Source organism: Phocoena sinus, chromosome X (genome assembly GCF_008692025.1).
Source record: "Phocoena sinus isolate mPhoSin1 chromosome X, mPhoSin1.pri, whole genome shotgun sequence".
Taxonomy (NCBI): Eukaryota; Metazoa; Chordata; class Mammalia; order Artiodactyla; family Phocoenidae; genus Phocoena; species Phocoena sinus.
This window is the reverse complement of record NC_045784.1, coordinates 85,377,543-85,392,489: the sequence shown is the minus strand read 5'-3', so window position 1 is coordinate 85,392,489 and position 14,947 is coordinate 85,377,543. Positions and strand designations below refer to the sequence as shown.

The 14,947-nt window shown below is 39.7% G+C and overlaps 1 protein-coding gene across 3 annotated transcripts in view; it reads left to right on the top strand.

The window, feature by feature from the left end:
* The window catches only part of PCDH19 (protocadherin 19), a 105,970-nt gene that overhangs the window by 49,887 nt on the left and 41,136 nt on the right, over positions 1-14,947 (top strand). For all 3 annotated transcript variants that reach the window (XM_032620294.1, XM_032620295.1, XM_032620293.1), the window contains one exon: positions 7,785-7,843. In XM_032620294.1, the coding sequence (XP_032476185.1) occupies positions 7,785-7,843 (59 nt within the window). The remainder of the gene's footprint in view (positions 1-7,784; positions 7,844-14,947) is intronic.

Sequence of the window (14,947 nt, the reverse complement as noted above, 5' to 3'; positions counted from 1 at the left end):
ATTGCATGGATTCCTGAAGAAAGCTGCTAGGTTTCTCAAGGAGGCCTTTGTAGTAAAATTTGCACTGGGTTGCTCTTCTAAAGTCACAACTTTGACTCAATAAAAGATGAGGGTGGAGAAAAGTGATTTCCCTAAGCTGCCTTTGTCACCTCTAGGTAGTCTGACCACATCAATGGTGCCAGTGGAATTTTAGCAGTGATGACAAAAGGCCACCAAGAGGGGAACTCTTTCAACTTGAGTTGGATGTTAACTAAATGGGCTGTGTTTCCCACTGATAGCCCTGTCCTGAAAGCCATTGGAATCCTAGAGTTCCCTTCCACATGCAGAAAAGTAGCTGCCACGCTGTCAATCTGTGGCTCAGAAGTCTACAGATAAGGCAAAGCCTTATCTTATCACAGAAATTTTATCTACCCCTGGTTTGGAAACAGTATCATGTGTCACTACTGCCATTCCCAGAGATATGGCAGGACTGATGGATGATGGGCAGGAAGCACCTAACTGTGGCATCTTATCTTTGGCAGTTATATCCAGACTACTGTGTATAAGGTCATAGTTGAAAGTGAGGACAGAGAACAAACTGTAACTACAGAAGACAGTGGGCAGGATAGATACTTTCTGAAGAAACAAGACCACCTTGGACTAATAGAATTGGTCACCTGCTTTAACTGCAATAAGAAGCTTCATTCTAAACCTCTTCCATTTATTCTCTGGTCTTTCATGGATGGATTCATTACATGAGTACTTGCTAAGTGTCCAGCATTGTGGCAGTGACACTTCAAATGAAAGCTTCCAATCCAGTTGGAGGATGAACTGACATGCTACACACTGAAGTAATCATAGAACCTGAGGAAATTCATAACTACATCACACAGTCTGTACACTAAGTGCTGAGAACATGCTAAACTATGTGGGATGATCAGGGATGTAGACATATTAGAAATGAAGGAAATGAGATATGAGGGAAATAGAGGACTTGTGTTGGATGACTGCTTAGCTAAAGATTTAATTTAGATTTATTGCTAAATGTAACAGGGAACCACTGAAAGGGTTCTTTGAGGCCTTGCAAAGAGAGATGCTGTGATGAAAATAGTGGGTGAGGAATATTATCCACATAACGTTTTGCAAAATGGACTAGAGGAAAAGGCAAATGGAACTGAAGAAATAGTGTCACAAGGTGATGAAAGCTGTTGAAGTAGAGCCAAAAGGACGTATACACATGCTATTTCTAAGAACTTCATAAGTTTTATAACTCATTTGATAGGAGAGGGATGTAGTTTGTATTTGTGATATGGGTTTGTACATGTAACAAATATAAAGGCCAAATCCGCCTATGTGCATCACCTACTACCATCAAGCCACTAGGATGCTACTTAGTTCCATAAAGTTGCAGTGTAATTCTCAAAGTTGCACTCCATAGCCTCTGTACAAGCATATGCATGTGTCTGCAGGTGTATGTGCCTTTGTGTGTGTGTGTTTCATGTTTTTCTGAATGGCCGACATTTTAACCATCCCCAGCAAGAGGTCTATCAATTTGTGACCTCCTTACCGGTACAGCCCGTATCTTTTTTTCATCCTCAGGGTTTGGTGCATGTGTTTTGAATGGATGAATGAATAGATGAATCAGTGCGTGAACAAGACCCATTTTGTTTTAGAATCCTACAATTTGAGGGGGCTCAAAGGGAACATTGGCATCATTTGGGTTATTCTCTTCATTTCCTAGATAGATAAATTAAGGCTTCAAGAGGAATCAAGTGATTTATTCAAGGCCATCAACAAGTCAGTGACAAACATGAGGAGGGAATTCAGGTCACCCCACTACACCACCTTGCTTACTAAAGTCAAACCGCGTGTGTGTGTGCGCATGTGTGCGCGCATGTGTGTGCATGAGAATTAGTGCTGGTGTGTACATAGGCATGGCTAGTGGAAGTATATTTAGCTTGTTTTCCAGTTCAGGGTAAATATGAGCTTTCTAGTGATGGCAGCTCTGGGGATGGTGCCTTTTGTTCCATCTTTACTAATTCCTCCTCCAGCTTTTGTTGTCTGGATGGATGTCTTTGAATATACATTCTAACTGGAGGCATGTTGACTTTGTTTTTTTTTTTTTTTTTTTGTGGTACGCGGGCCTCTCACTGTTGTGGCCTCTCCCGTTGCGGAGCACAGGCTCCGGACGCGCAGGCTCAGCGGCCATGGCTCACGGGCCCAGCCGCTCCACGGCATGTGGGATCTTCCCAGACCGGGGCACGAACCCGCGTCCCCTGCATCGGCAGGTGGACTCTCAACCACTGCGCCACCAGGGAAGCCCCCGACTTTGTTTTTATATAGAATTTACATTTTAATTTTTATGTGTTGAGGATAGTAAGGAGGAAAAAGCCATTTTTCAATTCATTTTCTAAAAATGCCTTTGTGAGGAGATGCCATTTGAACATCTAAAGCAGCAAGCGCTTTTAGAAAAAGGTTATGCGTCTTATCATTATTGATCAAGAACCAGCATTTAAAAATCATTTTGCTGTGCATCTGATTTAGGATTCCAGTTTTCCTATTTGTATTGATAAGATGACTGAGTGAAAAATTAAAAAGAATTAGTTAGCAGATCGCAGTTATAATGATTTTCAGTTTGATGGGACTTTTAAAGTGTAATTTAAAATGGCTGTTCATTTTCAAATGAAAACCTTAAGGTTTGATGAATCTCTTGTTTTCATCTCAGCATCTGTAACCTTTTTTAACTTTGTAGCATGACCTGGGGATTTGTGCCGCTGGGCAAATATTCTAGTCCTGGATATCTGCATTTGTTGGGCTTGTTTCTCCTTAGGGCTGAAGTCTCTCCTGGTGATAAATGTGGTGCTGAGAGAGTCGCAGTCACTCTTCCAGAGACTAGGGCACAACTTAGTGAACTGTGAAAGTAATGCAAAATGACAGTTAAAGTAGGGCATTCTGGTACCTTGGGGGCCTGACAAAGTGGAAGTATTTGACTTCAGATGTGCCAGACTCATTAACATAATAACATACTACCCACCCCAAAGTCTCTCTAGAAACCTCCCATATCCAGAAAGGAGCTACGAGTAGAAAGTAGTTAGCAAAGAAGGCTCCTGAGCAGGTAAAAAAACAAACAACAACAAAACCCAAAACATTACACAGAAGTCCCTATAGTAAAGATCACATCATTTCCCTCTCAGAAAAACATCTCAGCTCTCTATCCAGAACTTAACTCTCATTTTCTAGACTGTTCTAATAATTATATAGTTTCCAAGACAGCAGAGTGGAAATATCAAACTTGAAACAGAAGAGGAGCTGCTTTTGATATACTAATAGTACTGAGAAGTAACAATATTGAGTGTTTTATAGCAAGTTGGTGGGAGACATATGTTAAAAATTAAAGGTAAGAACTCAAAAAACACAGTGCTTTGGGGTCAGTGAGTGTACAGGCAAAACCTGCACGGTACAGTGATTTATGTTTAGAAAGGTTCTTCTAAGGAACCAATAAGGAACTGTGTGATAACTTTCAAAAAGTAGGCAGAATGGGTAGGATTTTAAATCAAAGTTTTAGTCCTTAGAGGAGAAAGCACTAAGCTATCTAAAAAACTGTGCTATCCAGGGGCTTCCCGGGCTTCCCTGGTGACGCAGTGGTTGAGAATCCGCCTGCCAATGCAGGGGACACGGGTTCGTGCCCAGGTCCGGGAGGATCCCACATGCAGCGGAGCAACTAGGCCTGTGAGCCATGGCCGCAGAGCCTGCGCGTCCGGAGCCTGTGCTCTGCAACGGGAGAGACCACAACAGTGAGAGGCCCGCGTACTGCGAAAACAAACAAACAAAAAAACAAAAAAAAACCCCTCTGCTATCCAGAAGTATTTATTCTTTAGGTTTTCAGAAAATCAAGATTTTATTAAACCTAAACAAAGTAAGAAGTCTGCTCTCAGTGAATCCTAGGATAAGGAATTCTAATTAGAGAAGGGATTTGGGAGAAATATATTAAATGATAGGAAAGTGACTCTTATTTACCACTGAGACAGAAAATAAAAGTTTGCTCTAGACCCATTTATTTTTCTAATGTCAAAATTTAGGTTTTTCAGAAACAAATATTCTTGTCTCTTTGTTGTGTTCCTGTGTTAACTTGGCTGTCTCATTAGAGATGGGGACATTTCCTAGTGAAATTAATGTGACATTTAGAGAAAATTTCCCCTCTCAAATGTTTTATGTTATTTGCCATTTAGAATACTTAGAGAGGGGATTGGAATAATGTCAAGCAAATTTTGATTAAATAAGGCTAACCAGGAGCCAATACATTCATGCAAAAAAGAAAAGCTCTTCTATTATTTCTTAAAAAGTGTATTTCTGTTGTCATTCTTTATCTTCTATTGAGATCACCTTGGCAGATAATCTGACAAAAGAGATCCATCTTCTAAACAGCTGAGCTTGCCTTAGAAAACACAGCACATCAGGTCAAAGCCTGTGGTCCATCTTTTGCTCAGGAGAGTTCTCCACTCTGGATGTCTGTTAGAATTACCTGGGAAGCTTTTTAAAAAAATACTAATGCCTGGGCCCCATTCTATGCCAATTACCTCAGAATCTCTTGGAGTGGGACCTTCACAACAGTATTACAAAAAAAAAAAATTCCCTAGTTGATTCTAATGTGCAGTTAGGGCTGAGAATCACCGGCTTAAGGCATGCAAACTATTCATTAAGAAAAGATTATTTCCTTCTTCAGGGTGGTCTGAGTCTCATTGTTTGCTCTACCTGAAGTGTGAAAAAATTTTGCTCTTTCAATGCACAGGAGTTGGGTTTGAGCACACGCCTTGGATCAGTATGAGCAAGAACACTTGATGTTAGTATACCCTGACCCATAAAAGGCCATCTATGGCCAGTTAGCTCAGTTGTTTGGATTATAGTTCTAATGAGGCCAGAATAGTGTATCCTACCCAATTAGAATAATTCTGTTGCATACGTTGTTTCCATAACGCTAACCAAGCTGCCTCACAAAGAAACCTGATGCTGATTAAAGAGGCAAAAGACAATGGATGACTCAGCATAGTACGATCCATTATGGGAAAATCAGTTCTAGTAACCTGCCTCATGAACAGTACTTCTAATTGCATGAGGGTGCAGCATGAGCCATCTGTCCATTATGGTTGGTGCTGGTTTGGGGAATGGAGTATTTACATTTGAAGGCCAGGACCCACGAGAATGGGAGGGGGGTTTACTCTTTTAGACTAAGAAAAAGGAGAAAGATAGGAAGGTGATAAGCTTCAATGATACTCTCCTACCTACAGTGGCAGATCATGGCTGGCTTTTCTGCCCAGGTTAACCCATCTGTATATCACAGCAAGGGAAAGAGAATTGTTAAGGTTTCCATAAGCAAGCCTTTTAGACCTGTGTCCTCTTTAAACTCAGTGCCTGTGAGTGGGAATCCTCAAGGTGAGATATATTATTCCATTAGGACCAAGAAGTAGTACAGTCACCAGGGATAAATTTGTATGGTTTTGCTTATTTGCCCAGAGTTCTGGCACCATGCCTGGAGGTCACATCTCCACAGGGCTCCATATTTGATGCACAGTGTGCACAGATTGGACACCCTCATATGCAAGTCTATGTAAAATATTCTACTTGAAAACTGGCTTCTTTAACATGACAATATCTTGGGATGTTGCTCATGCTTTCCCTGCAAAGCCAGTGTCCTCTTTTCTTTTACATCTGTTTCTCTATCTATTAACTTTCTTGAAAAAATGATTTTGGAAGTTTGGAGGCTGAGATGGAATGTATGCACATTACTCTTTTATTGCCTGAATGTGGTCAAATCCCTGCTCCTACTCAGGGATCCAGGTTCTGTAGAAAGCAGAGGATAAGGGTTTCCATCATTCCCACCATGAGTCATGATAAATGCACTTGAAATTCCCCTTTGGATTTGTGTTCTATTATGCCTATTTTATAGAGGAGTAAAATGAGACACATAGAAATTAAGTAATTTGTCCCGGTTGTACAAACTAATAATTAAAACTCCTGAGTGCTTAATCAATTCCCTGTTTTATTTGGACAGAATGCTTTTGGGGGGGTGGTTAGGAGATTTCCACTTATTAAATTATATATTGTACTGAATATCATAGAAAAGCACATTTACCCAACACCATTTTTGCATTTTATGTTGGTATAAAAATCAGTTCAAGAAGTGTTTGTTGGTTGACTGACTGATGGACAACCTCTTCCAGCATTGTATTCCCCATGCACCTTCAAGTTTGCTTCCTCCTTCTGTAATTATGTTTGCAACAATTTCAGCCTCCATTTTCTTATGAACAAATTAGAAATGAACTGACCCTTTTGATTTTCACTCTCCCAATCCATTCCTTCCAACAGTACAAAAACTTACTTGTGGTTTTCATTAAAGGGGATTTTATCCTCTAGATAAAAGCAGTGTGAGTGGATATTATACAGCTCATCTTCAAATAAGGGGCATGTGGAGGGCATGGGCATGCCTGAGTAAGTACAGGGCAGTGATGGGATTTAGTTTTCTTCTCCATATGTTCTTCCTTCTTTCTCTCACCTACTCTCCACCCCCATGCCCACTTACTCTAGATACTTAGGGTCCCTATCCTGACTATTGGCTATTTGGTGCTCATGTGGTAGTTAGATCTGCTATCATCTGTCCTGTTTTCCCCTCTACCAAATTCTGAGCTCCTTGAAACATAAAGCTGCATCTAAGAGCCTAGCGACAGTAGTCATCGGAAAGGAATGTACTATTTTGTTAGCTCGACAGCTATTGTGTTTCCTTTCCCAGGCACTTTCAGTTGAAGTGATTTCAGAAGGCCCTAAGGAATGGTGAGAATGGTGAGAATTTCTGGTAGACTGGCAGGAAAGTGGAGGAGATGTGTTTGGACATTTTTCAGTTTATACAATGGTTCAAGGAGAGTAGTACTTTAGTGTTAGAGGTAAGATCCACTTTACTGGACTTTCAGTTACTTCAGTGTTGACTTTTCCCTGTGTTCCCCCTTCTAAGGCTGCCCCCCCTTCATTCCACCCCCAACCTCTGGATGCTCATCAGCTGTTAGCCCATCTCTTTCATCTGACAGGTATTCTGCATTTGCTTTTGTAAAACCATTGTTCAGGCAGTCTGTTGTAACCAGATTAGACAGTGGTGTTTTAATGATAGGAACGTGCTATGATAGGTTTGCTTGCAAACTTCATGTTTCACATGAAAGGCTTTGGCACCCCCTGTGGACTGCCCTTTATCCCGTTTTAGGCATAATACTTGTTTGCCTTTATGTCTGTGATAAAACGAAGGCCTTCCGGTATAACCAGTGCTGAGCAAAATGTCTTAAAACAAAGGGAAGTGCAGTTTAAATCCACAGTGATTACCTTGCTTGCATTTCCATATCTATGGAATACATATTTTAACATGTTAATTATCTACTACTAATAAAAATACCTTTGAACTTCCAGTCAATTTGATGGGCACAGAATTGTGTCCACTGGGGAATGGGAAGCAATTAGTTTCTGTAAAGATTTTGGGTCATGCTGTATCTTCCCTAAGTGGTTGCATGGTCAGTAGCCAGGCATATTCTAGGCGATGTTTGTGTCAAGTTCATCTTCATCTGCCTGGGAGAGCTGCCTCCACAGAGCCCCCAGGGCCCCAAGGAGGTGGCAGGCATTCGTCAGGCTGTTGCACCACTATGGCCTTAGTTTCTGATTCATTCATTGCCTCTTGCCCAGTAGAAAAATTCCTCCTAAGCAGGAGAGTTTAGCTCTTTTCATGAGCCATCTCTGTAACCTTTTTAATCTTTTTTTTCCCCCCACTGCAGACTGAAAACTATTCTTTTGACTCCAACTATGTGAACAGCCGAGCCCATTTAATCAAAAGGTATGTTGGTTTGCTTGCCTATTTCTACAACTAAGCTTGATTTAATATAAAAAGCAAAAAGATTAAGTATTTTTAATGGTGCCGTTTTCAGATTTTGAAATGAAAATACCTATCTGTTTATTGTAGAAAATTAGGAAAATTCAGAAAAGCATTAAAAAAAACTAAGTAAAAATCACTGGTAATTCCGCCACCTAGAATCACTGTCGACATTTTATCATGTTTATTTACATAACTGTATACAGAAATAATTAACAAAATAAAAAAAATTGGGGTCATATTAAAATACAGCTTTATGTGATGATTAAGAAATCTAATATTAAAATTTTCTCCTGTGGAACTTCTAGGGAATTTCAGCATGGCTGTTATTTTGACAACTTTGAAATCATTTTAAGGCTATTTTAATGACAGATGAACTAATTCCTTATCTTTAAAGAACTTTATAGATGAGAGAGGGAAAGAAAAGGTATTTGCCTAATTCAATAAATCTTGAAATAGAAGTATTTCAAATGAAGCGTTCAAAGTTGAGATTTGTGTGAATGGTTGGTCATAACTCAGTTATCCATGGAGCCACAATGTATGTGAATACAGAGCTGAATACTGCCAAGGAAGATTTCTATCTGGTGCGGTGGGCACTGAGGTGCACAAGGCAGGCAAGACAAGGGGTTCAGGGAGTCCTCTAAGGAGAGAACTTGTGCAGAAAAATTGGTACTGACCATTCAGACGATGCCTTTATTACTGTTTGATGCAGATATCCTCTTGAATGGTCCAGTGGTTATTCTGCAGCTAAAATTGAACTCTGTGTGTGATTGTTAAAATAATAGAAATGAAATAGAGAAGCAAGCAGGGTATGTTAGAGCTGCAGTAGAGAAGATCTGAAAATTCTATTATTTGCTGGCTCTAATTCCATAAATTTACATCACCAGAAGTGTAGGATTCAAGGAATAAACTAGTTTGTTGTACAAACAGCTTTAATTCAGATCTAATTTAATTCACGATGCTGCAGTAACCCCTGAAAACATGCTAGGTTTATCTGTATCGGTCTGGAATCGCTTGTGACCTTAAGTGTCGATCGTTAATTATCTGAAAATGGATAGCCCAGTATTAACAGTCATAGCATTGTTTGGAAGTTTTTGAGGGGTTGGGAGGAATTCATTTTGAATATTTTCTTGGCCTACAGAATAAAAGCAGGAAGGGGAGGAATTCAAAATTATCCGACTGATCTATTAGGAGGGAAAAAGCCCTCTTTTTTGTGCACTTATTAGAGTAACCACAGCAGAAATTTGCTTTCTTTCTGCTTCAGAACTGTTATTTCATAGCTCCTTTTTTAAACTTCTGGTAAAAACAGCGACTTACCTTATCCTCATAGATCCCTTGGGCTAGCTCTGGGTACCCGGGGATTCTACGACCAGGTTAAACTAATAGCATAAGCCGGATTTTCACAGCATGGCAGAAAGCTAAGACTCCTGGGGACCCTCACCATCTTAGGTCAGACCTGAATATCCAATGCACAAGGCAAACTGATGAGATGAAAACTTATGTTCGAACATTTAGCTGTCGGGACACATGTATTTCCACAGCAGCTTTGGGACTCACTTGAACTTCTGATTTTGATTAATTACTTTATATGTTTTTGTTTGCACACACAGACACGCAAAAGGCACAACCTGGACTCAATAGGATCTCAGTGGAAAAATCTCCTGATGTTGCCTGAAATCAAAGATAGTGGCTTTTTACCAGGGACAACCTTGATTAAGAGGAAACATCTGAAAGCTCAGGGACACATGCATTTTTGCCAGGTTCTGTTTTTGGAACCCTGAGGGCTTTAGAAAACCACAAAGGCCTTGGAATTTATAGGATCAATTGAATTTAGACAAATCACAATACCTGGAAAGACACAGGGAATCTTGTGTGCTATGCTTTTTGGGGGGACTAACTATTTTAAATGTAAAATGTGTGGAAAATGTTAAGAGAGTAGTGACTAGGTGATAAAACCACACAAAACATGTTCAAATAGCTCACAGTGATGTTTGAAAGGCGTTTCGCTGTATGTGGTTTCTTGAGGATCCATTTACAGGCATGGAAAAAGCTCCTGGCCAGGACATTCTGAATCTGATTATCAGTTTTAATTTTATTATCAAGTCCTTGTTTCTTTAAATGCCAATCCAATTTCAGGCCAACCTTGAGAACTTCTTTTCCTATCCATTTTTTCTTCCTCTATTCACTTTCTACCCATCCAAGGATGCTTCTTGGACCCTTCTTTTTAGCATTCTCCAGCAGTTATTAACTGTCTTACACTCAGACTTCTTTTTTTCTCTCATCTGTCTACCTAGGGTAAACCAAAGGAAAGCCAGAGGGCAAGGGGGTTCTCCTAGCACAAATCAAGGTTGAGAAGGGTGAAGAGTAGATCTGGAAGGGTAACAGAAGATATATGGCACATTCGCCCATAATCTTCTGCACTGAGTAATCTAGCAATATATTTCTGTAGTTGTTTTTTTTCAGAACGTCACCTGTAACCTGCAGGTATACCCAAGGTTTATGTCAGAGTCTAGATTAACAAGCCAAGACAGTTAGGAGTTTTTCTGGATGGATTTCCTTCCTGCTATGTTTGTTTCCTTGCTGTCATCTCAGCAAGGAAAGCCAGCAGTGCTACTTTGTCCCTGCTGCAACACTCTTTCCTCATGCCAGTTTTCTGTGCTGCTGTCTGATACCTGCTTCTACAGTGCTTTTTGAGCAATATCAAGCAGTGCATGTGGCTATAGCTCAAAGAAAATAAAACAGGAAATGAATATGGTACTGAAGCAGTGTGGGGAAAAAAATGAGCATTGGCTCCTAAACCATGCATAGTGCTTTCCTTTTCCACCCAAATTGTCCTGGGGTTTTGCAGCACCTGGTATGGTGCCTTGTCTATAACAAATGCTGGTACATGTTTATTGAAGGAATGGAGGAAAAAAGTTGAAAAAAACGCCTCAGCATTTTTCCATTGAAAACTAGCATTAAATGTTCCCTTAAACCTGCAATTTCTGTCCTTTTATGTGCATTAGAATCTCCTGGGAGGCTTGTTAAATGCAGAGTCTCTAGCTCCATCCCTGGAGAATCTCCAGTTTTCACAGGTTCCCAAGGTGATTGTGATACAGGTGGTCTAGGAACCACTCTGGGATCTTCCTTATGTTTCTTAAATATAGTTTCCCTTCTCTTTTGACTTTCACTCTTTTCTCATTCTCAGAAGGTATTTCCTGGGTATGTGGTGTGACCTACTAGAAAGATAAGACCTGTTTCCTTTCAGATTTTTTTGTCTTTTGGAAAGATTTCCAATATTTTAAAGGGTAAATATGGGTCAGAATGTTATTAACGATCATTCATCAAGAATTTTATGAGTAACTATTGTGTGCAGAATCTTGTTCTAAGTTTTCTCAGACAAACTTGTCCCTCTGTTGGCCACCAGAGCAAGTAATAGAAACATTTGTATTTACAATACCATTGCAAAAAGAACCCTAATTTATTGTCCCACAAAAGTTGGTTTACAAGTCGTTCATCTCCCAAGAAGTACACAGGTAATAAAGCAAGTGGAATCAGCATTTTTTATGCCTGGCATAAATTGTTATTTGTTTTGGGTGAGTGGCCATTTACCAGGCTGTTTTACAATTTGCAGCATCTTACTTACTGTCTTAAACTGCCTTACAGAAATCCATTCATTAAGCCACTAAATGTCCTTACAGGATGAGAGAGAGAAAGTGGTACTTAGAGAGTAAGTGGTACTTAGTTTGTCAGATGGGCAAACTGAGCTTTAAACAAGTTAACTATTCTAAGGTTTGGAGGAGGGGGTTAATACTCCTTGCTTTTTCTTTAGAGAATATATGACTTATTCTCTCCTTACCAGTCCCTTAAGTCCTAGTAGCCAATTCTTCACTATTTTATTATTTCTCTTCTTTCTACCTAAAAAACCAAAAGCTCTGAGGTGGTTTATAATATTTAGATGCATATAAAAACGATGATCAAAAATTTAAAAGACAGATCCAAAACCAATTACAAGAAGCTAAATAGAGATCCCTGGCATGTAACTCACTGCAATTAAACATTATATTTTCCTTGAAGCTTTTGAGAAGCCAAGACAGAAAGGTAAGTATACCAGAGCGTGTCATTCTCATTTTTTAATAAAGGAAGGACACACATTTGACAGGAGAGTTTTTTTCCTGTCCCTGAATTTTAGAAGAAATTAACATAGTGGACAATGTCTGACTATAGTTTATAGAAGATATAGAAACATTATTTATATATACATTTCCTATATCAATCCTATAAAAAGACTATGGACATAATATTTAATGGTAACTCAATGAAAGCATTACCATATATGGGAGTAATGATCATATTAAACAATAACCATTTACTGAGCATTTGTGTATACCTGGTACTTCATGTGAACTATCTCATTGAGTCCTCAAAATGGCCTCTTGAAAGAGGTTTTAGCAAATGCATTTTATTATTTTTTTAAGTTTTTTCTTTTTCTTTCTTTTTTTTTTAAAAATTGTAGTATAGTTGATTAACAATGATGTACTTAGTTCCCCAACAAGGGATTGAACCTGGGCCCTTGGCAGTGAAAGCATGGAATCCTAACCACTGGACCGCCAGGGAATTCCCAGCAAATGCATTTTACAGACAAGGAAGTCTAGGCACCAAGACATTAGCTATCAGGCCCAGGTTCCCAGAGATGAAGTGGCAGATTATGGATTATCACTTGTTCTAATGACTCTAAGTTCAGTGCTCTTTCCACTACAGTCAGGAAATCTAATATGCTACAGGAATAGAGTTTAAAGAACCTAGAGCAGTGGTTCTCACCTGGGAGTGATTTGGCAAAGTCTGGAGACATTTTTGGTTGTAACTTCTGGGAGGGGCACTACTGGCATCTAGTGGGTAGAGGCCAGGGATGCTGCTAAATATCCTACAATGCACAGGACACCCCCCCCAACCCACAACAAAGAATTATGCATCCCAAAATATCAATGGTGCCAAGGTTGAGAACCTTGCTCTAAGGAATGGTTAATTGCATTGTCCTTCTTCTACACCCCTCACCATCGTATGTCTCAAGCAAGTTTTAGCAACTGCTGAAATGCAGTCAATTCAGGGTTGAATTCTGTGATTTAAGGTAACAATTTTGCATTGTGGATTAAAGAAATTTTCACATGCTTCAGATAGCAGAAATGCAGGTCAAAAAATTATTTGTTATAAAAATGTAGGAACCAGTAATACCATCCAGGCAGGTTTCCTTTCTCTTGAGGTGCAGGGGTGCATGTGGGCAGGACCAGATTTTTTTCTAAAAAACAAACTTTGAATCTGTTCATGCTGTGTGATTAGTATTTACAGGAAGCCTCCAAATCTGTGCCATAAAACTAGTGGTGACATACTTTAAAGCATGTGTTTCCATTTGGTCTTAATGACCATAAAAGACTCATGATTGATTTTTGAATAGGACTGCATCCTGGTGGGTCCATAGGGCTGAGTAGCTGCATGACATAATTTGGAGGAGGTGAGTGAGTTGGCCTATTGAGTGATTTTAGTTTTAATACAGTTGATGCTCAGTTATTCTTTCTGAAAATAATTAGCAAACAGGTCAATGCTTCACCCCCTTCTGCCCTTCATTTTCTGACAATTATGGCTTTCCAGTTACTGCCCTTTTGGTCTTTTCCTTTTCATATTCAGGGCAGCAAGCATTCTACATCTAGGTTGGTCATATGTTAAAAATCTGCTGTGATTTCCTTTCGACCAAGTGTGGAGATTGACAATGTAGCCATTGTGTCCATGGCATAGCTCTTCATCGTATGTACTGAATGTTCTTATCAAAGCTTCAGAGAGCCAGGCCTGTGGATGTTCAAGGTTGAGCAGATCAAGCGAGTTTGCAGTGTCATCTCCACAGGGCTCCCTTTTCAGAGGTAGAGTAGGTCTGTTGAGACTTGTCCTAATTCACAAGCCTGCCACTCTCCCTTGTTGAGACAACAACACATTTTCTTGAGTATGCCTTTGCAGCTTCCTCACTGACTAGGGAATGGATTCCCTATTCGCTAGGTATTTCAGATGCATAATTTATGGTCCATGGTGGAGCACAGCTGCAGATTCTGTCAGGACACACAAAGTATTAGACATAGCAGATGGGGCCTCTATGGATGTACTTAATGTATTGTTCTCTATTTCGTGAGAAATGGTGTGGGGATTTTGGGTAGTATGCTTAGTGCATTGAATGGTGGATTGATTTAATAGGTGCAAGAAAAATTTACACACAAAGTCTTGAGCTGCAAGTTGCCATGTTCTTAGCATAGCTACACTCACAGTTTCCTTAGAGTTCACTCTCTGGTTCTCACTTTTGTCTTACTTTCCATGCACGAAGGCTCTCTTCTTCTCAGCTCCTACCTCTCCTCTTTTTCTTTGACTCTATCCCTCAACCTTTCTCAGTTAAAACTGACCTGAGTTCTCTGATCCTGATAACCCTTTCTATTTGAATTGCATTACCTCAATTTCTTCCACTTTCATTTTCACAGTTGGTTAGTAGATATCTTTGGAGAGGTAGTATACATAGTGTTTAAGGGTCCAGGCTCTGCAGCTAGACTGCCTGGGTTTGGTCTTAGATCTGCTACATTTTAACCAGCTATGTGACCTTGGACAAGTTATTTAACTTCCATGTGCCTCTCTTTTCTTCACCTGTAAATGTGAATATTAATAGCACCTGTCTCTTATAGAGTTGTGATTATTAAAATAGTTAACTCATGTCAAGCACTTAGAACAGTGCCTCATGCACAGTAATCCCTCAGTAAACATTAGCTGTTATTATTTTAATTTGATTATATAAGAAGAGAAAAAAACCTTCTGAGATGATGATATTTTTTGCAGGTGGTTGTTTCAGAGTTGTAGCTTCTTCCGCCTCGCCAGTAGTGATGCAATGAAGATAAGTGAATGAAAGTATTAGCTGCATCAGCATCCAGTAGTGGGACCCTCTCTACAATGTTAAGTTCCGTGATCTTTAAACAGAAATTTCTCTTCCTCCTGCCCTGTTGGACAATCCAGTTACTGTTGGCCTCACCACAGAGCTGACATCATCCTAGCTCTGAAAGAGTT